General features: G+C 34.4%; 1 protein-coding gene across 16 annotated transcripts in view; it reads left to right on the top strand.

Annotated features, from left to right (window-relative positions):
* Positions 1 to 24,673, top strand: part of slc4a2a (solute carrier family 4 member 2a) — an 83,603-nt gene extending 58,930 nt beyond the window's left edge. For 6 of the 16 annotated variants that reach the window (XM_087239825.1, XM_087239824.1, XM_087239823.1 and 3 more), the window contains 15 exons: positions 423 to 558; positions 650 to 842; positions 1,144 to 1,249; positions 2,282 to 2,466; positions 3,613 to 3,829; positions 3,932 to 4,135; positions 5,761 to 5,909; positions 6,423 to 6,617; positions 9,177 to 9,389; positions 9,494 to 9,583; positions 11,935 to 12,101; positions 14,220 to 14,473; positions 15,877 to 16,046; positions 19,639 to 19,812; positions 21,907 to 24,673. In XM_087239825.1, coding sequence (XP_087095951.1) covers positions 423 to 558; positions 650 to 842; positions 1,144 to 1,249; positions 2,282 to 2,466; positions 3,613 to 3,829; positions 3,932 to 4,135; positions 5,761 to 5,909; positions 6,423 to 6,617; positions 9,177 to 9,389; positions 9,494 to 9,583; positions 11,935 to 12,101; positions 14,220 to 14,473; positions 15,877 to 16,046; positions 19,639 to 19,812; positions 21,907 to 21,987 — 2,534 coding nt within the window. In that variant the 3' untranslated portion in view covers positions 21,988 to 24,673. 16 annotated transcript variants of the gene reach the window in all.
* The last annotated feature ends 1,308 nt before the right edge of the window (positions 24,674 to 25,981 follow it).

The raw sequence follows: 25,981 nt of genomic DNA, 5'->3' as shown, positions 1-25,981 counted from the left end.
CCACCACACCTTTATCTGTCATCATTATATCTTACAGGTAAGCCTAAATGCTTTCATACATGTGATTTGAATGGTGCGGAAGGTGATCTCTCTGCTGTTGTTATAAATGTTAGATTAACCTACAAGTTCAAAAAAATTTATTAAAAAAAATTATCCGCTGGTCATATGCATTCCAAACTGTGGATTATCCGTTATCTATTACACCTCTTATATATAATATATTTTTGATAAACTTTTCTAAAATACTATTTGACAGTATTTTTTTTATTTTCAAATGTTGCTAAGGGTGTTGTGCAGTCAACACAGATAAACCAAACAGAAGAACGGTTCATCAGTAGGATCATTCTGGTTCCAATCAGCATCAAGCAACCAGAATGATCCTTTAGAAAATCTATTGATATACTGATAATGTGATTTTACAGGTGCGGTGTTGCTAGATCTGGACCAGAAGACCCTGCCTGGCATTGCTCATCAGGTTGTGGAGCAGATGATAATCTCTGATCAGATCAGAGCACATGACAGAGCCAATGTGTTGCGAGCCCTTCTCCTCAAACACAGGTCAGTTTTACAAAAACTACATTACTCTTACAGTACATATTTAAAAAACACATTAATAAAATACTCACTTTGTTGTTCTTCTGTTTGACAGTCATCCGAGTGATGGCAAAGAGCACAGCTTGTTTAACCGGAACATTTCAGCGACCAGCCTTGGCTCTCTCATCTCTCATTATCACAGCACTAATCATATCGGTGCACCAGAGCTTCCTGCCACAGACCCGCTCATTGGGGGACTGCGCAACTTTGAGTCACGCAGTAGTGTAGATTATGTAGAGAAGAACGAGGTATTGTGTTCATTTGAAGCCTCCCAGCGCTTTTGAAAGATTTCTAATAGACGTCCGAACTTGGATGCCTCAGCTAAAACAAGGCTAAATTTGAACTGTCAGTGAAAATCTAATAAACATCTAGTAATAATCTAAAAATAGTCATCAAACTTATTAATGAATGTGAAGTTCTAATCTTTGATGACTTTTGACGTCTTTTAGATTTTCACTGACAGCCAAAATTTAGCCTCGTTTTCTGTTTATGTGTTTTTGACATGTAAAATAGATGAAAAAATGTACTTTTTCCTCTATATTTCTACAGAAAGACTCTCCACAGTTTTTTGGTTTGCACAAGACCAAATCAAAACATGAGCTGAAGTTGCTTGAGAAGATTCCAGAAGATGCAGAAGCCACCGTTGTTCTTGTTGGTCAGTTTGCTTTCTGCATATGTGATAACTGTTGAAAACGTACAGTTTTCTTTATATTGTGATTGTATTCACGGGGTAAACACTTTAATCATGTTTATCTTGCTTGTATATCGTCATTCTTTACATTTCTGCAGTGTGGACATAGCAACCTAATAACCATTGGTCTAAAATAGCCAATTACAAATACTCAAATTACTGTAATTAAGTCTTTTTTGCAATGAATTGTATAATAAGTAGTTTACAAAATGCATATTTGCACTTGAGTACATTTGTATTTTATATCTTATTTTTTGTCTGTGGTGATTAGCTAGTAATCAGACCTGTGATTCCCATCAAATCAGACGGAGAACAATTTCAACAGACCGACTGACCTCAAAACACAGATGCTTTATAAATTACATGCAGCAAACATGTAGTGTGAAAGCCTTAAAAGTGTCCAACAAGACACAAAATCATTACACACAGCAACCAAGAGACAGCATGTCCTGATGAGTAAATGAAAGACGCCTCCTGAAAAATGACTGAAATCACGAAACATGAACTAAATGCACTGCAGAATGTTACGTTTTCACATACATACACAAATTGCTGCTTGAGTTTGGTCAACGGCGCTAACTGTTTGACACAAGCTTATTAATCATGGTGCAAAGTGCATAACATGCATTAACATATTGTCACAGCTAGATTTTGCCCCCCTTTTGAGATTTTTGGATAACAGATTTCGCTTTGTATGTTAATGCATTAACCTGCTTTCTGTCAGCTTATTGGCATATTTTAATGTAATGTCAAATCATTTAACTTATACTTAGAAACACCCTTAATAGGACTGATGTAAGCTACATTTTTAATTTGCTGGATATAAGATAAAATGTATTCTTCAACTTGCACTACAGTTGTCAGTACTCTTTCCACCACTGCTGATAATTGTGCTTTCTCTAAAGCTTCTTTGATATGTGTCATGAAAAGTGCTATACAAATAAAACTGAATTGAATCTGTGAAAGCCCTGATGCAGATGACTTTGATTTTCGCAGGCTGTGTGGATTTCCTGGATCAGCCCACCATGGCTTTTGTGAGACTAAAGGAAGCGGTTCTGTTGGAGTCAGTTCTGGAAGTGCCGATTCCAGTGCGGTTTCTGTTTGTGCTACTTGGCCCACCGAGTGCCAACATTGACTACCACCAAATCGGCCGCTCCATATCGACACTTATGTCTGATAAAGTAAGCACAAAGTTAACCAAGATCATTTTCCACCCAAATTTTATTTCGTCTTGTTTTGATAAACAGAATTTACACTGCTGTTCAAAAGTTTGAGACCTGCACTTTTGTTTCTTTATGGACATATTATATTGATCTAAACTGTAATAAAAAACTTTTATAATGTTAAAGAGGAGTTGTATTTCAAGAAAATGCATTTTGTGGCGTGGTCATAGTATATCTGAACAATAGTAATTATTTGTGCAGCAAATAAGCATATTCGATTAACTTCTGAGAGGTCATATGACTGAAGACTGTTATGATAATAATGAGTGATGATGCTAAAATTGAAAACAGTTACTATTTCGGAGTATTATTAGTATAAATTTTACAGTATTTGCAAGTATTAACAAATGTTTGAACATAATTGTGTACATATTACAAAAATTACTGTGGAAGATATGAAGTCTTTCAGGGAATGCAAAAAACATAGTATATTTATCTTGTTTTTCACTACAAATTCTTAATTTAACACTTTAACTTGAGTTGCAAAATTGCATTATATTTTAAGTTTTGCTTTTCAAAAACTCGACCAAAATTAAATTCAAACATTATCTTGATTTACCTTTGAATTAATTTTTTTTTCTTGTTTCTCCGTTGGCAGATGTTACCTTGTTTAAAGAATGAACCCACTCAATTTTCAGATAACATCTGAAGTAATTTTGTTTCTCAAGTAAATATGAAAGTTTATATATTTGTAGTAAAAAAGTATTTATAGATATTTATTCAGTTTATCTATTTAAAGGGATAGTTCACCCCCAAATTTACATTTTGTCATCATTTACTCACCCTTTAGCTGTTTCAAACCGTTATGAGATTCTGTCTTCAGTTAAACACAAAAGAAGATCATTTGAAAAAATGTTGGAAACCTGTAACCATTGACTTTTATAATTTTTGTTTTTCCTACTATGGAAGTCAATGGTTACAGGTTTTCAGCTTTCTTTAAAATATCTTCTTTTGAGTTCGACGAAAGAAAAAAACACCTAAAGGAGAGTACGAAGTGAGTAAATTTTCATCATGGGTAAACTATCTCTTACATACATCATCATACAGCATTCATAAGTATTTTTATTTACATTTTTTTAAACATAAATGTGGTCTCCCACCCAGCACTTCCATGAGGCGGCGTATTTAGCGGACGGACGCCAGGATCTACTGACCGCCATCAACAGCTTCCTGGACTGCAGTATTGTGCTGCCTCCATCTGAGGTTGGAGGAGACGAGCTGCTGCACTCCATCGCCCGCTTCCAGAAAGAGATGCTGCACAAGAGACACGAGCAGGAGGTTAAACTACAGGCCAAAGAGCCCAAGAGCCCAGATGACATCGGTACAAGGCTCTATTTGAGAAAGTCAATGCGAAAGTCAACAGAATTCTTTCATGTTTATCCAAAATTAAATGATCTCTTTCATTCATTCTTAATGTTGTCAGCTTTACAACCTCCTCTGAAACCTGAAGATGACCCTCTTCGGAGGACAGGGAGGCTGTTTGGTGGTGTTATCCGAGATGTGCGGCGCCGATACCCCAAATACATCAGTGATTTTAAGGATGCGCTGAGTCCTCAATGCATGGCTACTGTCATATTCATTTACTTTGCTGCTCTCTCTCCTGCCGTTACCTTTGGAGGACTATTGGGTTTGTCAGAGATGATTCTTTTATTATTTAACCCTTATGCTTTTCTCAATTGATTTAGAATGTTTTTGTTTATCAGATTTGTACAAGACTTTTTTGTCACACTTGAACTTGTAAAACACAAGAAAATTAGTGGATTTGAGTTTTGTGGCTATAAAAAAGTATCTCCCTTGCAGGACCACATACAAATTAAGGGGGATTTTTTGTGTGTGTGTAAATTTATATATCTAAATGCAGAAATAAATTTAAAAACAAGTTTCAGATTGGTGTTGGAAACTTATGTGTTTCCATGTTTTAGTTTATTTATTTCATTTAGAATCTCATTTGAATTCTATAGAAAATAACCATAAAACTTGAGAGAATTGTTTTTTTTCCACAGGAGGGAGTTTACTGTAAAAGGTGACTGGAATGGCATTTTTTGTCAGTTTTCATGATAAAAAAATCTAAATATTAGTAAATATTGTTAGTCACATTTCTTAATATGAAAGTGTTGATTAAAAGTAAAGATAAAACAATGATTTTAAACCTGTATAAATTTTGATATAAACAAGGCTTCACATTAACACCCACCAACCCGCCAAATGTGGGTATATTTTGGCTGTGGCGGGTTAGACAGTCACTCCCACTAGCCACTCTGGCTGGTTGAAGATAATTTTTTAATTGTGGTTTTCTTAAAAAACACCAATGAGAATGGGCCAATGAGAAGCCAGCGTGAGAGATGATTATATTAACTATAGAAAGCAGGTGAATACCGAATGAGAAGATGATCACTCGCATGGGGACAAACTGTTGATCCTGACACACTGGTGAGGGCTTCAGTGTCAGCAATGAATAAACAGTTCCTTGCGCAAAGCATCCATGCCCGTAAACATAACTGGAGTGATCGGTTCTCTTTCATATAGAATAGACAAAAAGCGACACACATGCACCCACAGTCCTGCTGTTTTCAAGGGCTCCAGTTTTTTGTAAAGGTTTTTTTGTAAGCAGCTGGTTGCTTTCACTTTAACCTTTTACATGATTATCCTTTCATTATCGCACATGGTATCTTTATCACCTGCTTTTTTTTGCTTACAGTTATATTGGACTAAGAATTTGTTGTTTTAAATTGTTTTATTGTTTGGTTTGGCCAGAGAGAAAATTGGTAAATCCTTAGTGTTGAGGCCTGAAAAGTGATGTGAAATAAAAGCTAATTGTAATGCGACACTATGAAAGCACAACTCATTTGCTTATACATTGAGCAAGCTCATACACAACACAAAACAAGTGAAATGAATAAGGAAATCAAGTCATTTTAAAGTCTAAATCAAGTCATTTTAGCATGCCAAAATCAAATTTTTTGCTTATAAAATACATTTTCCTAAATACAAAGTTGTGGTTAGGGAAAATGAAAAATGGCTAGTAATGTTGGAAAACTAATAGCCACAGTGGCTGGTGATCAATAAAGTTAATGTCAAGCCCTGCATATAAAGATTCCTGGATCAAAAAGATTAACACTTTTGTCCTTCGGGTCATTTTGATCTGTGAGGGACACTTTGGCAACCAGTAAAGGATAAGGGTTAAATGACTGTTTTTAATGATCCAACTAATTAAGGAAACATTACTGATGAATTCATTTATTTCTTGCACAGGTGAGAAGACCGATGGTTTGATCGGTGTGTCAGAGCTGATCATTTCCACTGCTGTTCAGGGAATGTTGTTCTGTCTCCTCGGAGCTCAACCTCTGCTCATCGTGGGCTTCTCTGGACCCCTGCTAGTGTTTGAAGAGGCCTTCTATTCAGTAAGTTTATGTAATAATACATAAGTACAGACAATACAGATTCACCCTTGAGTGCGGTTTTGGTAGTTTTCATCCATTCTGGGGTGATTTTGAGGGTTAATTTGGCCACAACTTTCTCTGTTTCGTCAAATGGAATTATTTTTGGTGACAAAGCTTATTTTGACACAGTGTTTGAGAAGATTCTGTGGAATTTTTCAATAACTCAACAATAGACTCTGGGAAAATTGACTACCCTTTTGTTATGTTAGTGGTTGTTTTTGCCCCATTCACTTCCATTATAAAAAAAAATTGATTGCAAAGCATAACACCATATAATTATGTATTCTTTTCCTGGTTGGCAAAAGGTAAATTTAGTCATTTTTACTACTTAAAGAAGGTGGAATCACCATTGCAGCGATATATAAAAAAATAATTCACACTATTGAGAGTGATTGATGTTAAGATGTTGATGTAAATAATAGCGTAGAAACTGAATAGTAAAAGGTTTGAACATATGAATCAATGTGTTTACAGTTTTGCAAGTCCAATGACCTTGAGTATCTGACGGGCCGCATGTGGATTGGGATGTGGTTGATCATCATTGTGTTACTCACTGTGGCCTTTGAAGGGAGTTTCTTGGTGCGATTTGTGTCACGCTTCACCCAAGAGATCTTCTCCATCCTCATCTCTCTCATCTTCATCTACGAGACCTTCTTCAAGCTTGGCAAAGTATACAAATTGTTTTTGTTGTTTTTGTATATACTAGAATTGTCACAAAATATTGATATTTAAAACTTATTGAAACTCATATCTTATAAACAAAACAGTGTCTCAGTGCCACTTTTTGGCAATGTCGATACAATAATGTGTGACATTCGCCTTTTATTTGTGGTGTTATGGCCCACCATAGTCTAATTTGTTCTGCCAGTTTCACTTTACTGTATAAATAGTCTACACATCAGCTAGTTTAGTAAACATAAACATCTGAGGAAAATTGACACATACAACATGATATTGTGTGCATTCAGTCTTAAAAGTGACAGCAGCCTAATTATCAACTTCCCCTGTCTTAAAAATGTTTGAAAAAAGGCAATGTAAGCTAGGTAGCTTTTTCTGTAATATTAAAGTTATTAAGTACATTTATTGATTTAAGAATTGTGAAATGTCACTGATATTTGCATTTTTCAGGATGATAAGGATATTGTTAAATGGGGAAAAATATCAAGAAAACATATTAGTGCTTATTATAAGCAAATTGTCTAGTTTTCTATCAATGGAATATTTATGTGGAATGAGACACTATTACAACAACAGGTACACCAGGTTTGCTTGCATTTAAATTACAATTTAATGTACAAAACATTATGAGATTTTTGGGACTACGATTTTATCTCTTTCTGATGTGATAGTCTTTGCCTGTAATATTAAAAAATGGAATCAAAATGTAATATTTCAGGGTATTAGAAAGATTTTTAAAACATTTATTTTAAAACTGTTGTATTTTAATATATGTAAATTATTTTCTACAGAAAACAATTTAATATGTTTAAGTCAGTTTTAAGCATCCTTGTTGCATAAAAGCAATTACTTTAAAGAAATCCCAGCTAACAATTTAAGGTTAAAAAAACGTTTCCTTAATGTTCCTATTAAGTTACAGTGCTAAGTAGACAAATCTATTACAAATCTATCATTTAAATTCATATTTTTAATAGAAAGCTATACAATATTATATGTGTGCATATAAATTAGTTTAGTCAATAGTAAAGCCAAATCTGCAGCTTATCTAACAGAATAACTTATGATAACAGTTAAAAACTATGTATATGTTATAGAAAAATAGTAAATACAAATTTTTAAAAAAGAAGAAAAATCAAGAGAAGCAAAAAAATTTACAATTTAGTTGAAATTTTGTTGGTTGTAATTTTATTTTGTTATATTTAGCTTGCATTTAATTGTATTCTTTTTCAATTTCTAAAGATGCTCTGTGACTAAAATATTATTTTAATAAATATATCTGTTTAATAAATCTGTTTTGTTTGAATGCACCAAAATACATTTTCTATATTCATTGAGAAATGGATCGTTATTGTTCAAGGTTCTTAGAACGTTCAATATGTATATTTTTAGAGACAGAATAATAAATACATTTTTAAAGACTTTATTTGTAAGAATTTTTATAAAGTTTGCACAAAACAGTAAAACAAAAGGTCAACAATAACAAAACAAACAAACAAATATAAAACAAACATCCTCAATACTAGTTCCCCTTTTGTGGCTTTAACAGAAGGGACACATAGCTAACAGTCAGCAAACATCAAAATCTTCAAGCGTCACACATAGCACAGCAAGTGTACTTGTAGGGTGCATACACAACTCTAATACAGTAATAACAAATAAATAAATTAAAATGTTAAATGGAAAAAGTAAAAAGATATACAATGCACGTAAAAAGATAACCATTCAGTGTGTAATTGCAGGAAGGTTCTGTATACCTTTATTTCAAGTAAGCCCATTGTGAAAGGCATTACAAGGTGACAGTGAGAGGAAAGGCAGGAGGATCTTTTGAGATTGTATGGGATTAAATATCCTCCCCCTCTAAGAATTGTAAATTGTCAATGTATGTAAGAAAAGGAGACCATGTTTCAAAAACTACTTTTTGAACCTCTGAGAGTAAATTTGATAGTTTTTTTCAAGCTGAATAAAATACATCAGGTCTTTGATCCATCTACTATGTATTAGGGGCTCAGTTTATTTTCCAATAGAGAAGGATTGAATGTCTTGCAAATAGTGTGACGAAAGCAATTACTCTACGTTTCTTCTTTAAGCAAAAAATTTTCGAGGCTGGTTTCAAAAATTGCCAAAAGAGGTTCAGGTTCAAAAAGAAAACCATAAAAGTAACTAAACGACATGTAACTAAATCTCCATTGATTTGGACAGAACCAAAACATTAAAGTAGTTTTTTGGTGATAACTTTATTCAAAATATTTTCATAATAATTTGGTCTTATGTCATAATAATGTTTCCAGAACGTTATTAAAATGTTATTAGATTATTCCATTGTTATTGTTCTAAGAACATATTCTTTTCTATCAACATTACAAGAATGTAACAAATAAAATGTAACACTTAAAAACATTTGAACAACTTTTAAGGAATGTTACAGAATGTTCAGATAATATTCGCTGTTGACTGCGTGCCATGGAGCCCATTTGTTTTACTGTATCGAGTTTATAAAGGACAATGAAGTATGACTAGCAGATGTTCAGACAGTGTCCATTTACACCACAGATCTTCATGGATCATCCTCTCAGAAGCTGCTCCGGTCCAGAAGAAAATGCCACCTCTTTATCAACAGGCTCCAATGACAGCAGGTCTACAGGTGCTTCTCAAACACTAAACCAGCCTAACACAGCCCTCCTGTCCCTGGTGCTCACGTCAGGCACCTTCTTCATTGCCTACTATCTGCGCAAATTCAAGAACAGTGCTTTCTTCCCCGGCAGGGTGAGCCAGTGTTCATGCTTATGTGATGTGTCATTGACTTAATTCTGTGTGTGATGAAGTGTTATTGCGGCTGGATTGATATTGAATCTCATTTGTTTGCTCAGCTGCGAAGGGCTATCGGAGATTTTGGAGTTCCTATTGCCATCTCCACCATGGTGTTATTGGACTACAGCATTAAGGACACTTACACACAGGTGAGGAAATATTATATTTTTAAGAGTTCACAGTTAGCTGATGATTTATTATAAAGCTTGTTTGGTATGCTGTCCCAGGAGAGAGTCCTGAGTTCATAAGATCCTCGAGCCCGGGGCTCCCTCCCATTTGCAGGGTGAGAGGGGAGTTTGAGCTCAGGTTGGTCTCGAGAACTCCCCTCTTTGTTTAGAGCCGATGATAGATTATAATTTGCTATGTAGAGATATACTGCTGGTTAAGAGTTTGACTATAGTGTTAATGTAGATTGATCAATTAATTTATGACACATGTTTTTTGGACTGTGGGAGAAAACAGGAGAACCCGGGGGAAACCCACACGAGCATGGGGAGAACATGTAAACTCTACACAGAAACGACAGCTGGCCTGTTAAAAATTTGAATCAGTGACGTTCTTGCTGTGATTCAACAGGCCACCAGGGAAAGGTGGAGGAGTAGGGGTGGAAGGGGGGATTCTTCAAGGCGAAGATAACTGAAGTAAAAAACTGATAATTTATAGTGAGTTTGTTTATTTGATGATAGTCTATAGATTTTGTCTTAGATTTTAGCTAAGACGTGTATGTTTGGACATCTGTTGGACGTCTTTTATACACACAATTGCTTGGTGGGAATGCTCAACAAATTAAACTATGTGTATCAACACTTCCCTTATTCTTTCTTAACACTTTTTTTGTGTTTTAATGATGTCTAATAGGCCTCTTGGGTAAAAAAAAAGGCTAAATCTGGGCTAAAATCTATTAGACGTCTAACTATAGTCTAAAATAGACTAGCCATCAAATATTAGACAGACAGTAGTGAGTGACTGTTTATTTGATGATAGTCTACATATTTCGTCTTAGATTTTGACATCATTTTTACACACAATTGCTTGGTGGGAATACTCAACAAATTGAACTATGTGAATCAACCAGGACTTAATTTGTGCTGGAACATGCCATATCCGGTTCTGGCACTTCATTTTACCGATCCCCCTCCTCAACCACCCTTCTCCTCCGTCCGCTGTTCACTTTCGCTTTCCCGCTCAAAGTCGTCTACAACACCCCTCCTCTATTCACCACATCAAGACACACACACACACACTTTCGTGCGCGACAACTCGATCCTCGAGTAACATGCCCGATCCGTCACCCTAATCTGTTCCGGGACTTCGCAATTCACAAATTAAGCACAGGAATCAACGGTTCCTCTATTTTTTCTTCATGTTAACTTCATGTTATTTTTGACGTTTATATTTATACTTTTAATGATAAATAAAATATATTTTTGAAGTATGTTTTATAAGCTTTATGTTAAGTTAGTGACTGAATCCATGATTGTTGCGCTCCTTCAATGAAACCCAGCAAGCATTTTTGTGTTTTAATGATGTCTAATAGACATCTTGCCTAAAACAAGGCTAAATCTGGCCTAAAATCTAATAGACAACTAACTAAAGTCCAAAATAAACTAGTCATCAAATATTAGACAAACATTAGTGAATGTTTGTATATTTGATTAAAGTCTATAGATTTTATCTTAGAATTTAGTTATTAGATGCCAATTAGACATCTTTTGTACACAAAATTGCTTGGTGGGAATGCTCAACAAAATGAACTATGTGAATCCTGAATTTTTGCTTTCGCGACAGGGCACAGTACATTAAGTCTTACTTTCAGTAGGAACTATTTTTGTAAATGCTCCTACTGTATGGGTTGTATTTCAGGAATGCAACAGATGGCCTGTATGAATGCTTAATAACAGATTGGATCTAATTCTTATACATTATAGGACATGGTGAAGTCATGGGATTCAAACTCATAGGTTTGGTTTGAAGGTGAAAAATGCAAAAAGCACAACATTTTCTTATTAGTCCTGATTTGTACACACACCCTGAGTGGTTTGGTCTAGTATTTCTGCTATCAGAGCATCAACATTATGTAATTTTTTTGTGTTCTTATTTAAATTGTGCTACCATATGTATTCATATTAAATTGAAAGATAACCAACAGCTTAAATATAAACCCACCCAATTAGGAAAATTGTGGAAAGTGGACAAAAAAGACAAATGAAACACCAGGGGTTAACTGGAATGTGTCTCTCTCATCTACTGGTAATCTAAGTCAGTGTTTCCCAACCCTGTTCCACACCAACGGTGCACATTTTCAAGCTCTTCCTATTTAAACACACCTGAATCAAATGATCAGAACATTAGAAGATACTCAGAAACCTGAATTGAATGGTTTAAATAAGGGAGACATTCAAAATATGTACTGTTGGTGGTCCTCCAGGAACATGGTTGAGAAACACGGATCTAAGTGACCAAAACATAAACAGTAAACACTTCTTTTCTCTCCATATAGAAACTGAACGTGCCTGACGGCTTCTCGGTGACCAGCCCTGACAAGCGTGGTTGGTTTATACACCCGCTGGGCTCTGATGGTCAGTTCCCTATTTGGATGATGGGTGCCTGCATTTTACCAGCCTTGCTTGTCTACATCCTCATCTTCATGGAGACTCAGATCACCACGTGAGTCAGAGACATTCACTTAACCTTTTATGGATACATGCATACACACACACATACATACATACAGTTGAAGTCAGAATTATTAGACCCCCTTGGATTTTTTTTTCTTTTTAAAATATTTCTCAAATGATGTTGAACAGAGCAAGGAAATTTTCAGTATGTCTGATAATATTTTTTCTTCTAGAGAAAGTCTTATTTGTTTTATTTCAGCTAGAATAGAAGCAGTTTTTTAAAAAGTCATTTTAAGGCCAAAATTATTAGCCCCTTTAAGCTATATATTTTTCTCAAGTGTAGAGAACAAACCATTATTATAAAAAAAATTCCTTATTACCCTAACCTGCATAATTAACCTAATTAACTTAGTTAAGCCTTTAAATGTCACTTTAAGCTGTATAGAAGTGTCTTGAAAAATATCCAGTCAAATATTATTCACTGTCATCATGGCAAAGATAAAATAAATCAGTTATTATAAATGAGTTAATAAAACTATTATGTTTAGAAATGTGTTGAGAAAATGTTGTCTCTGTTAAACAGAAATTGGGGAAAAAATAAACAGGGGGGCTAATAATTCAGGGGGCTAATAATTCTGACATCAACTCTATGTACATACATACATACATACATACATACATACATGCATATATTCATACATACATGCATAAAGTCATTATACAACCCAATTCATGAAATGTTGGGATATGTAAAATCAAGAGTCTGTGATTTGTTAATTCTCTTAAACTTGTTTTAATATGAAAAACATACAAAGAAAATGTTTGGCTGACAAACTTAAATGTATATTCGAAAATTATTTTTACAGTTTAATGGCTACAACAAATTTAAAAAACAACAACAAATTAAACAGGTTTTGTCCTAACCATCGTTGAAAGCGACACAGTTTTTATTTTAGGAACAGTTTCTATTTCTGTCGCGGCTGAACAACAGCATAAACTACTACAATAATGGTCACCTCAGGTGCTGATTATGTGCTTTTTCAGTGTTAAATGCTGCTAATGTGAGTTTGAATACCATCTTACAAGACATTTATTGCCACACTGAACGCAGAAGCAAATATTGAACCTTAGATATTACAAATAAAGTACTAGCAAAGATATAAATTGAAAATGAAGAAACCAACAAATGTCACTTACTCATCATGTACTTTTTAATAATGTTAAAGAGGTTTAAAATGTATTCATTAGATTATAAACCTTGTCATTTCGCTGGGAGTGCAGTGTACTAAATGTGCTTCTGAATGGCTCGTCTCGAGCCTGGTGTATAGACTCATACAGAAACATACTGCAAATAGCACAGATCAGTGTCAGGGAACCCTAAAAAGCGACAAACTCTGCTACTTCCTGTTTAGAGTCAACTAGCGATGTTGTCAGAGATCTGAGAGGTGAGTTTTTTGTTGTTGTTTTAACATTCTAATCTTTTAGTTCCTTGTTGTTTACATATTTTTAGCCCTAATATTTTGCTGAAGGGGGTGGCTCAGTGGTTAGCACTGTCACCTCACAGCAAGAAGGTCTCTGGTTCGAGTGCCGACTGGGATAGTTGATGTTTCTGCGTGGAGTTTGCATGTTCTCCCCGTATATTTACTCCGGGTGCTCCGGTTTACCCCACAGTCCAAAGACATGTGGTACAGGTGAATTGGGTAAACACAATTGGCAATAGTGTATGAATGTGTATGGGTGTTTTCCAGCTGTGGGTTGCAGCAGGAAGGCCATCCGCTGTGTAAAACACATGCTGGAATAGTTGGTGGATCATTCCGCTGGGGCTACCACAGATGAATAAGGGACTAATCTATAGGAAAATGAATGAATGATATTTTGATGAATTGCAACCTCGACACATTTCTATTGTGGTCCTCACTATTTGCAGCTTGTTTCTGTATTTGCACGTGTTGTGAGAATTTGTGCGCATATGAACCGATGAAGAGGTTTTTTTCATGTTTTTCTATTCATTTGCAGCACCGTACTCAATCTTCTATGTACTTTTGTCAATTAAATTAAGCTTACAGAGATTTAACATTCACATATTCCTGATATTTTTTTTTTGCATTCTACAAAATTTTCCAATTCATTATCTCTCAATTTGTTCTGATTGAATGTTGACTGTCAGTTTGATAGTGAGTAAGAAGGAGAGGATGCTGGTGAAGGGTTCCGGATTTCACTTGGACCTGCTGATCATAGTGGTTTCTGGTGGGATTGCAGCTCTGTTTGGTCTGCCGTGGTTGACCGGTGCCACCGTTCGCTCTGTAACTCATGCAAACAGTCTGACGGTGATGAGCAAAGCCGTCGCACCTGGAGACAAACCACGCATTCAGGAAGTAAAAGAGCAGAGAGTCACTGGGTTTCTGGTGGCTCTTCTAGTAGGTGAGCGGATGATTCATTGCATGGATGATCAGTTTAGGCATGCATAATAGTTATTTTAGTACAGTTGTAGTTTTAGTGTAGATCTAGATTTTGCTTTTTTATGTTAGGTTTTTATTTTCATTGAAAAGCTTTTTTAATAATATGTGTAGGGATCAGAGACATTTTGGGGCCCACATTAAAATAACTCCACAAAAGTGATTTGAAATATTTTTGCAGCATATTACATAAAAAAACTTTTGTAAACACTACAAATTATGAATAAACTAACATATTTTCATTCAGTGGAACGTACATATTATATCAAATTTGAGCTTATAATGACTTGGGTTAATAAAATATATATTAAAGAATAAATAATCACAATAAATTACAATAAAATACATATCCTAAAAACGCTTTAATCTTCAAAATGCTAATTATTCAACAACATTCAAAACATTTATTACTAATAATACTTTTTATTTAACAATGCTTTATAATAATTGCTTTAATAATACTTTATTCATTAAAAACTTTTTGGATTAAAATTCAATCCAGATTTTGTTTTATGTTTTGTTCTAATGGTTAGTAGTATCTAATGAACTGGTACTAATATCTATTTAACAAGTACTAGTATCTATTAAAACGATACTAGTATCTAATGAATAAGTACTAGTATAAAATAAACAAGTACTAGTGTATATTAATTAAGTACTAGGATCTAATAAGTACTAGTATCTATTAATTAGGCACTAGTATCTATTTAATAAGTACTACTACCTAATTATTAACTACTAGAACATAAAAAATATGTACTAGTCTTAACTGAAATACATACCAGTAAAAACTGAATAGTGGATATCTCAATGACAGAGCCCCATAGATATCAATGGAAAAAAATAATTTGTTACTAGTTACAACAGAATAGTCACTTTTAAAATAAGTACTAGTATCTAATAAATAAGAGCTAGTATCTATTTAAAAGGTACCAGTATCTAATGAATAGTTACTAGTATCTAATAAATAAGTAATAGCATCTAATAAAAAAGAGCTAGTATCTATTAAATAGGTACTAGTATCTAATGAATAAGTACTAGTGTATAATGAATAAGTACTTGTACTTAAGGGAATGATACTAGTATCTAAAAAATAAGCACAAGTAACATGAAAATAGATAATAGTTTGGGCTATTAATTAAATATCAAAATGACTTAACATACATACCAATTATTTACCAACATTCTTCAAAATGTCCACTTTTGTGTTTAACAGAAAAACTAATTTCATAAACCACTTAAGGTTGAGTGTACCGTGACAGAACTTTTTGAGTGAACTATGCCTTTAAAATGAGCGTGTGAGGAGAATTCAGCTGCAATGTTGTATAATGTGGATCTGACAGTGTTTGATTGCTCTTATCTCCACAGGCCTCTCAATTGTGATTGGAGATTTGCTGCGGCAGGTTCCTATCGCTGTGTTGTTTGGTATTTTCCTCTATATGGGAGTGATGTCTCTCAATGGCATCCAGCTAACAGAACGCATGATGCTGCTATTCATGCCACCGAAATACCACCCCGACCACACATACGTCCGGAAGGTTAGTCACTGAAACAAATTCGCAAATCAGTAATCAGAAGACATGCATCCTAATTTGCATAATATCTGTCCTAAATAGTATTTTTAAAATCCCAAATTGGTTTAAACAAGTTTTCCCAAAATGACCCACTTCTTCTACCTTAACCGGTAGAAATGAAAAAGTATTTATCATTATTGACCACAACACACATTGCACACTGAATGTGGATTCTGTTAGTACTACAAACACTGGCAAAAAGTGTTGAAAAACTACAAACATGGCCGACCTGAAAGCATGACTGTTCCTTCTCTACTGATGTTAGGTTGACAGCTTCAGCTGCAATATTCGTAACCACGCCCCTCTTACAGTGAGATTGCTATAAGTAAAATGATATGCAAAAATAAAGCCCTGCCCTCTACTCAGTATTCTGTTTCAGTTGGAAGTACATTAACAAGCTGAAATAAAAGTCTCAGCGACAGCGTGGACTGTGGAGTTCAAGTCATGTTGGATAAATTTGATTAAAATGATTTTGTTTATAAATCCACATGAACGCCACCATAAATTCATCATTACAATTGGGAAAATTAAGAAACATGACAAAATCACAGATCTATAATAGAAAATTATAAATACCATAATATATCTTAATGCATATAGCCCATTTCAATGTGATGATGTCATTTGCCCATGAGCATTTCCTGCTTGTTATTAAACTATTTCATAACTAGAGGCAATTTAATTATAACTTAATGTTAAAATGGCTATCATAACATTGTTTATCAATATGTGGCTCTTTTTGGATTCTCGGAAGCTACAGAAATTAAAAATCTAAACGAGGAAATGTGTTGGGACCTTTGTTTTTGTTTATATCCCTCAATCTATAAAATAGTCTATAGAGTGACCAGTCAGTGAGTAAACACAATAAATGAGAATTATTTTCTCTTTGTTTTTCTTTCACCCGAGTTAACAAACTTGTACTAGATTTTCTTGTACTTTATTTAAAGTAGGTACAACGCCATCTTGTGGCTATAAAAGTGAATTGAACGCACCTGACATTATTAAGACTTGTTAACTCCTACAGTAAAACAATGCAGGGGTCCACCGAATTGATTATGTTGAGACAACATAAAGGAATTAAGTTAACTTATTAGTTTTTACAAATTTAAGTGGATTGAACATAAACCAATTAAGCTGTCCCCCAAAAAACTAAGGAATCGTATAGTTTTAGCTCATTTTAAATAAATAGTTTGAACAAACATTATTTTGAGTGTTAGTAGAAACTTCTCTGGAAGACTCGAACAGCATTACATAGAGGTCTTTGGATGGTGAATAATTATTATCTCACCTGATGAAAAATATTCATTTCATGTTGTCCACATTGTGTTTCCTCTAAAACAACATTGTGATTTTTCACTTTTTATGTTTGTTGTTTGCTTTAGTTATAGTGCACATTTGAAAACAACAGTTGTTGTCCAAAGTGCTTTACAACCAGCATACAAAATTTATACTATACCGTACTAAACTATATACTATACTATACTATACTATACTATACTATACTATACTATACTATACTATTTATATAAACAAAATATGTCAAACAGATTCAAATGAATTTTTTGCTATCAATAGGGAGAAAGAGAAAGGTGATTTTTTTATAGAGACTTTAAAGCACCAAGGGAAGAGCATGACCTGATATGTAAAGGCAGATCATTCCACAGATGAGGGGCTGTGACAGATAAAGCCGTGTCACCTTTTGATTGTAACCGTGATTTGGGAGCAACTAGGTGGTTTTCAGAACTAAGTGGTCTCAGTCAAGTTTGCCAGTGAAGAAGCTCACCAATGTAAGTAGGTGCCAGACTATTCAAACCCTTAAAAAACAAATAACAGTATCTTGTATTGAATTCTAAATTGGACTGGGAGCAAGTGAAGGGATGATACATTTGTCTAAGTTAAAAGTCTAGCAGCTGCATTTTCCAGCTGCAGGCGTACAATTAAGCATTTGAAACTCCTGAATACAAAGAGTTGCTGTAGTATAATCTGAACATAATAAAAAAACGTTGATGATGGTTTCCAACTCCTTAAAAGACAGAAAATGCTTCCGAAAATGCTTCAGTTTAGCAATGTTCCGTAATTGCCATGCCAGCAGCTAGCTCTCTGCAACGCTCACATAGTCACCCACTGAAGCATACAGGGCTGCACCCAGTCTGTACCTGGATGGGAGACCACATGGGAAAGCTAGGTTGCTGCCGGAAGTGGTGTTAGCGAGGCAAACAGGGGGCACTCAACCTGTGGTCTGTGTGGGTCCTAATGCCCCAGTATAGTGAAGGGGACACTGCACTGCTCAGTGAGTGCTGTCTTTTGGATGAGATGTTAAACTGAGGTCTTGACTCTATGTGGTCGTTAAAAATTCCAGAATGTCCTTCGGGTAAAAAAAAAAAGATTAAAGGTTTAACCCCGGCATCCTGGCCAAATTTGTCCACTGGCCTCCGTCCATCATGGCCTCCCCATATCATAATTGGCTTAATCACTCTGCCTCCTCTCCACCAATCAGCTGCTGTGCAGTTCGGCGCAATATGGCTGCCGTCATGTCATCCAGGTGGATGCTGCACACTGGTGGTAGATGAGGAGATTTCGCCCAAAAAATTGTAAAGCGCTTTGAGTGTTTAGAAGAGCTATATAAATGTAAGGAATTATTATTAATAATTGTAATATTTTTTTATTTAGATGACTTCCTCTATGTGACTCATGTACTTCCTCAATTCTTACTAATTTCTAGTTATTTAATGGCATGTCCATATAAATGCTATATAAATGTAAGAAATAATAATAATAATAATTATTATTATTATTATTATTATTATTATTATTAATTGATAGAAACTACTTTTGACGACAGAATTTATTTGCTTGTCAAACTTTAACTCAGTGTCAAACACTAACACTTCACTCTTTGATTCATTCAAGTGTAAGAAATTATCTACCAACCACTCCTTAATCTCATTTAAAAAGCACTGTAAAACTGTTTTACTTGGTTTCTAAACCTTTACGAGTATCCTTTCTTCTGTTGAACACAAAACAAGATATTCTGAAGGATGTTGGGGGGGGAAAGCAGCCATTGATACTCATAGCAACCAGAAATTCTATGGGAGTCAATGGCTGTGTTTTCTAACATTCATCAGAAAGAAACTCAAACATGTTAACAAGTGGAGAATGAGTAAATAATAGCAGAACTTTTGTTTTTGGGTAACTATCTCTTTTAACTTTGGAATGTGCCAGTATGCAAATACATAAAGAGATTTCTCTGCATGAAAGACGCAGAATGGCAGACTGACACGCGACTGCATCTCATATTTAGTAGGAAATTAAATATTAAAGAAATGTGGAGAATGTGATGATGATTGACAAGGCACGTCACTAAGCAACAGAACAGTCCATTAATGAGGAAGCAGCTTGTCTGCTTCTCTGCTTCACAGACTCAAAAGTTTGTACTTTTCTTCACAATAAGAAGACATACTTTCAGGGTGTAATAGAAGTAGAGGAATTGAGAGAGTTGGACTGGAATATTTAGATTTAGCAGTGCTCGAAACTATGTCCTGTGTCTTTTTTTCAGGTGCGAACCCTCCGAATGCATCTGTTCACGTGTCTTCAGCTGGTGTGTCTGGCTGTTTTGTGGATTGTAATGTCAACCGCAGCTTCGCTGGCCTTCCCGTTTGTCCTGGTCCTCACTGTGCCATTCAGAAGGTTCCTGCTGTCCCGGATATTTTCTCATCGCGAGATTCAATGTGTAAGTGATTCTTTTCATTTGGGTGATAGCAGGATTATTGAAGCTTACTTATTAGTTATGAGACATGAAATAAAATACCCAACAAGCACTATTGTGTTTTCTAATAGGCGTAAAACAAGGCTAAGTTTGGGCTGTCAGTAAAACTCTATTAGATTTCTAACAATAGACCAAGATTTAGAATAGTCATCAAAAAGAAAGGAAATAATCCAAAATCATTAGTGGATAAGTTTAAGGCACTCAATAAGTAAGTGAAAACGTTAGAAAGCTTTCATTAACATGGGAAAAGAAGGAATGAATACATGTTGACTGGTCTATTATTGGACTATTGTTAGATGTCTGTTCGTTTTCACTACCTAGAACCTGTGCAAGCTGAAATCCGCAGATTTATCTATTTATTTACTGTAAATGTGTCTCAATTTATATTTATTCAGTTTTTTAAATAATTCCAGTAATATTATTGACTAAAATGAAAGTGTTTATTTGATTTATTTACAATACAGTTCGTAAAGTAATATTTTTATGATATTATATGATATTATATGAGCAACTTGCTTTGCTTACCAAATAAGTGGATCTAATTGGATTTACATTGTAAATATTGAATAATAGTTTAAAATGTATTATTTTTTTTATTTCATTTATTAAGTTTTTAGGTATAATACTCCCAAAATCATTTTGCATAAATATACAGATTTTTAAAATAAAATTTTTGCTGAAATAGCAAAAAATGTAGACAGATTCTGTCTGGCCCTACTTATTAGCCTTGTTTTAGACAATACATTTATGCTTGGTGGGGTAATACTTATTTTATAGCTTTTCTTCATCTTATACTAAAATAATTTACGTTTTCATTTCATGTACTAAAACAAAATTCAATTTGATGACAGGAATATATAGACAAATTTAACCCTCATTACATTTTCCAGTTTTGCTTCTTTCTTTTCTTTTTTTTATATAATATCTGGAAAGGGGGACCATATTTGTAGTAAGAAAAAAATGTATCCAACATGCATTCTTTTTTTTTTTTTTACAATTGCTTACACTATTTTAAAAATATTACTTATTGTTGAATCGCTTAATGCATCCTCAATTCTAAGTCACTTCGGACCAAAGCATTCACTAAATGACTAAATGTAAGAGATATAACCATTTAAAAAGACATTATAGGTGTCAAAAAAACTGCAATGATTATGTAACGTACAGTTGAAGTCAGAATTATTAGCCCCCCTTTGAAAATTAAAAATGATGTTTAATAGAGCATGAAATTTTCACAGTATGTCTGATAATATTTTTTCTTCTGGAGAAAATCTTATTAGTTGTATTTCGGCTAGAATAAAAGCAGTTTTTACTTTTTTATAAACCATTTTAAGGGCAAAATTTTAAGCCCATTTCAGCTATATATTTTTTTGATAGTCTACAAAACATACCGTTGTTAACCTAATTAACCTAGTTAAGCCTTTAAATGTCACTTTAAGCTGTATAGAAGTGTCTTGAAACATATCTAGTCAAATATTATTTACTGTCATCATGGCAAAGATAAAATAAATCTTATTTTAGAGATGATCTAGTTATTAGAGATGAGTTATTAAAACTATTATGATTAGAAATGTGTTGAAAAAATCTTCAACTGTATATATGTACACCTACAGACTAATCATGCAGCGTGAATGTTAATGCAAGTATAAGAGCCATAAGTTAATTGTTTTTATTTATGTTAAATTAATATTAATGTGAAAAGCAAAACTGGAAAAGCCATTTCATTTTGAATATAGAAGATATGATGTCACTTCTGGGAAGGAAGAAGTTGAGTCATGAAGATGGAAGCAACAGTTTTGTGATCGTGTAATTTAGATAAGATGTTTTTAAAACTTTCGAAACGTCACTGAACTGTCTTATGTTACTCATGTTCAAATTACGCTTATTCAAAGAAAGAAGTAAGACAAGAAATGACAGATTAATGTCATAAACAGCAAGAACTTTTCAGAAATGTCTTTGTTATTTGCACAGTACACAGTAGCATTTTGTAAATATGAGTAAGATTAAAATTTTAATCACATTTTGACATTCACAGTTGTTGATTTTTTTCTGCCACAGCTCGATGCAGACGACGCAGAGCCCACGTTAGATGACAAAGACGGTCAAGATGAATATACAGAGATGCAAATGCCAGTATGACCTCATTCCTGGACTGATCAAACTTTCTTTTCAGGTCCAAACTTTACTGCCTGTCTTTCTTTTCTTTAATCAAATTTTTTGTGTCATTTTTGTTTCCCCCGTTGTGTTTCTGCTTAACTGATAGAAACAGTATATTTATAGCTGTGTAAAAGTGTTCAATAGTCGCTCGCTGTCATTTGTTTCTCTCCGTCTTTCTCACTTGTGCTGTCGATCTGTTTATTTATCAGAGTCCAAATGTTCTATGTTGTGTGTTTTGTGTAGGGTTAAATGGATAAATTAAATGATGATCTCACATTAGCTCAAAATGATACAGGAAGCACTTTAAGATCAGCTTTAAAACAAATGAAGCCTTTTCTACTGCTTGTTAACGTTCTCCTAAAAAATGAACAACTGTACAGAAGAAAATGAATGCAAACTCTATATGTCAGATATTTTTGTAGCTAAAAGAAATACAGATTTATTCTACATTCAGCTCAAATATATAGCAACTAGCAGCAAAACAATCGTTTTTTTCTCAGTTATATGTTGTAGTTTCAAAACTGTTGCAATACTGAAGCTACACTCTCAAAAATAAAGGTACAAAGTCTGTCTGGGGGTTGCTTGGCAATTCATTTTATCAAACTATTAGAATTACCATATTTTTCCATAACCTACTGAAGAACAATATAGTAGTTAATAGCAGCATTGTTAACATGTTAGCAATAAACACTAAAAAACAACATGCAAATAAAAAGCCATCAGCCTTTCCGTTTTATTTTTTGCCACCCCTGGGGTGATTACGGGATGTTTTCTAAACAAATTTCAGGAGGAGCATGGTCAGTCTTTGACGAGGCTAATTCATCAAGGACAATCATTCTATTATCCAATTAGCTCAAGACCAAACCCTTATATTTAATCAAACACGTCATACCTTGGTTTCTTTTGATTTCAGCGTCCCTCCACCACCCCAGCTCCACACTATTAAAATCGATACCTACCTAAATCTGAGCAGGGGGAGCGTTCTAGAGCTGGGTTAGACACTGCGCTCGGACCCTACCTCTCTCTATCCTGATAAGGGGAATAACACAAGTTAGGGTGTCCACTCAAGCTCAGAGCTCTCTCCCCGGACAGCACACCAAATACGCATATTCTACTCAGTCAAATATCTGTGAGTGTGAAGTCATGAAGTTATATTAAAGGCACAGCAAGGGCATCAGATGCTGCAGATTGATTTTATGGCACCAGGTTGAACTTTCTGACACCTTTACAGCACCCACATACATTAAAAATAAATACAGGCCACAACTGAACATGGAACATGGAAGATGGTCTCCGAGTGGCGTTTTGCAAAATTAATAGATGAAAAGACTTGGACCTATTGGTATGTGTGTGCGCTGTTGTGTGCAAGGTCTTATATTTATAAACATCTCAAAGAATACTGGGGGTCGCGAGCCATTAGCATTGTTATTTTGGGGGTCGCTGGCTGAAAAGTGTAGGAACCCTTGATTTAAGGTACTGTGAGATACTTTTTAGGTATTCCTTTGTACTTTCAAGGTGGCTCAGTGGTTAGCACTGGTCGCTGATTCGAGTCCTGGCTGGGTCATTTGGCTTTTCTATGTGGAGTTTGCATGTTCTCCCCATGTTCGCATGGGTTTCCTCTGGCTGCGCGGGTTTCCCCGACAGTCTAAAGACATACTGTACGCCATAGGTGAATTGGGTAAACTAAATTGTCAGTAGTGTATGAGTGCGTGTAAATGGGTGTGTGTTACGACTAGAAGGGCATCCGCTGCGTAAAATATTTGCTGGAGTAGTTGGCGGTTCATTAGGCTGTGGAAAACCACTGAAATAGAGAGTAGGCCAAAGAAAAAATAATGAATGTTCCTTTTAGGAACCAAAATGTACCCTTAGCCCAGATTTTGTACCTTTATTTCTAAGAGGGTGTTTTCCTCAGCAGAGGCCTGTGAGTTTATATCACATCAACATTCTGAGAATCGTATTTTAATAGTTACAATAATATATAATAAATATAGAGAATTTTATAGTGGATTTTATTTGTGTCGTTTTTGTGCGAGAAAACGAAAGAGAAAAAAGCCGGTCGATGTTAAAAGGAAATGGTTTTATGGCGTTCTCAAGGTTGATCTCTGCCAGATTAAATAATGTTGTAAGGACTGAAATTTTACCGAGCACACTTGTGAAATAATCTGATGCACTACTGTTTTTATTTTTTAAATATATATATAAAGAAGCTCCATAGGTTAATATTTGCCATTTGAGGTACAGAACTGGAATGTAGATAAGCAAGAAATATAAAAGAAGTGTATTTGGTGATGCTGTAATGATGTCTTATGTACATTCCAGTGGCCAAGATGATCTTGCTGATAATTATTTTTATAAAGAAGGGACTACATCTAAGCTGTTATTTAATCTGTTGTGTGCTTATGAATGTCAAACTGTGTGTTTGTTCCTCCTGCTGAGCTCATTCTCATAGGCAGGTGTGCCTTTTTCACTTGATGATGATTCCTTTGACGTACAAAGTTACTTTCACAAAGCTGAATAAAGTGACCTTAGCAAGTGAAGACGTCATGCGTGAATGCGGAAGAGTTGTTTGATTACTGATTATTGGTATATTGGAAAGCCAGTGATGTTGGTGTCTTTTAGCTTTGTAAATAAAGAAAGGCCAGAATCTAATAAAGTAATGCTGATTTTACATCACAATTTCTGTCTTTATTCATTTTTTAAATTTAGATTTTACACGGATAAAGCAGATTCACTATGATATTTTTTTTTATATTGCTTCTTGGTGTTTCATGTTTTCTTTGATTAGAATTTTGTTGTTAAAAAAAGTACATTTCACTATTTAAATGAGCCCTCAGTTCACTTGTTATACTTTGTGTAAAAGAAAGAGTGAATTAATTAAATCATATATAAAAAAACTCTTGATATGACCACTGTAGTGGCACACCTTTCGTGCACATCCTGATGTACCAACTTTTGCAGCTAGTCCAACAACCAGTATTTGAAAAACGCGAGTAAGACCAAATCTTCTTTTAAAAAGGGTTTACTTGCAAAACAAAAGTACAATAGACTTGATATAGCTCGGTCAAAAAACTTTGTTGCATCCAACGTCCAAAGCTGCAATCTGACCTAACTGTACAAACTATTGACAACATGACGTATTACTGTCAGGAGCCAAAAAATACCAAAAGAAAAGTTTTTCAATTGTGTTGATTATTACAATATGCAAGTTAGATCAAACAATCATGAATTATTATTACATTTAAATATCAACTTTCCCCATGTTTTAAGTTTTTTAAGAAAATTATCATCACAAATTATGCATAACTGGCTCTTACAACAACTATCTAGCACTATACATGCAGTTCAATTAGGAAATTTGTCAAAAACAAACAAACAAAAAGTCTATGAAAGTCTTTTCATTCTCCTGAAATTTTTTACTTCATTTTCAAACATTTCCCAAGTGCTGTTTAATGGAGAAGATTTTTTTTAAAATAATAATTTCCCCATAGGGGCATAGTAATATTGACTTAAGCTGTTTTTATTTTTTGCAAAAAAAAAAAAAAAAAAAAAATATATATATATATATAAAAAAAAATTATAGTGTTGGGGGGTGGCGCTTGCTCTGTTAAACATCACTTGGGAAATATTTGAAAAAGAATGTAACATTACAGGATTAATAAATTTTTTTTTTACTATGTTTTAACCACATAAATAATGGGCTATACTGGCACGCAATTGTATATTTCATAAGCTGAAATAGGAAAGACTGACAGAAAAACACGGTTTAGCTACAAATGAGGTGAGAAGTGCTCCATCAATGCACCTCTGCTGCCATCTCGTGGCTATAGTTTGGAAGCACAAAAATATCCAGCAGTGGCCAAAGTGACATCTAGTCTATATATTTGCTTTTTATTTTCAAATTGCAAGGAAAATGCTGGAAGGTTGATAACTAGTATTATTTTATTTAATGTATGATATATGATATCCCTTTTTTGCA

Source organism: Danio rerio, chromosome 2, assembly GCF_052040795.2.
Source record: "Danio rerio strain M-AB ecotype USA chromosome 2, GRCz13ab, whole genome shotgun sequence".
NCBI classification, from domain to species: domain Eukaryota; kingdom Metazoa; phylum Chordata; class Actinopteri; order Cypriniformes; family Danionidae; genus Danio; species Danio rerio.
Note: the sequence above shows the minus strand (reverse complement) of the source record. Positions and strands in the feature narration are given on the sequence as shown.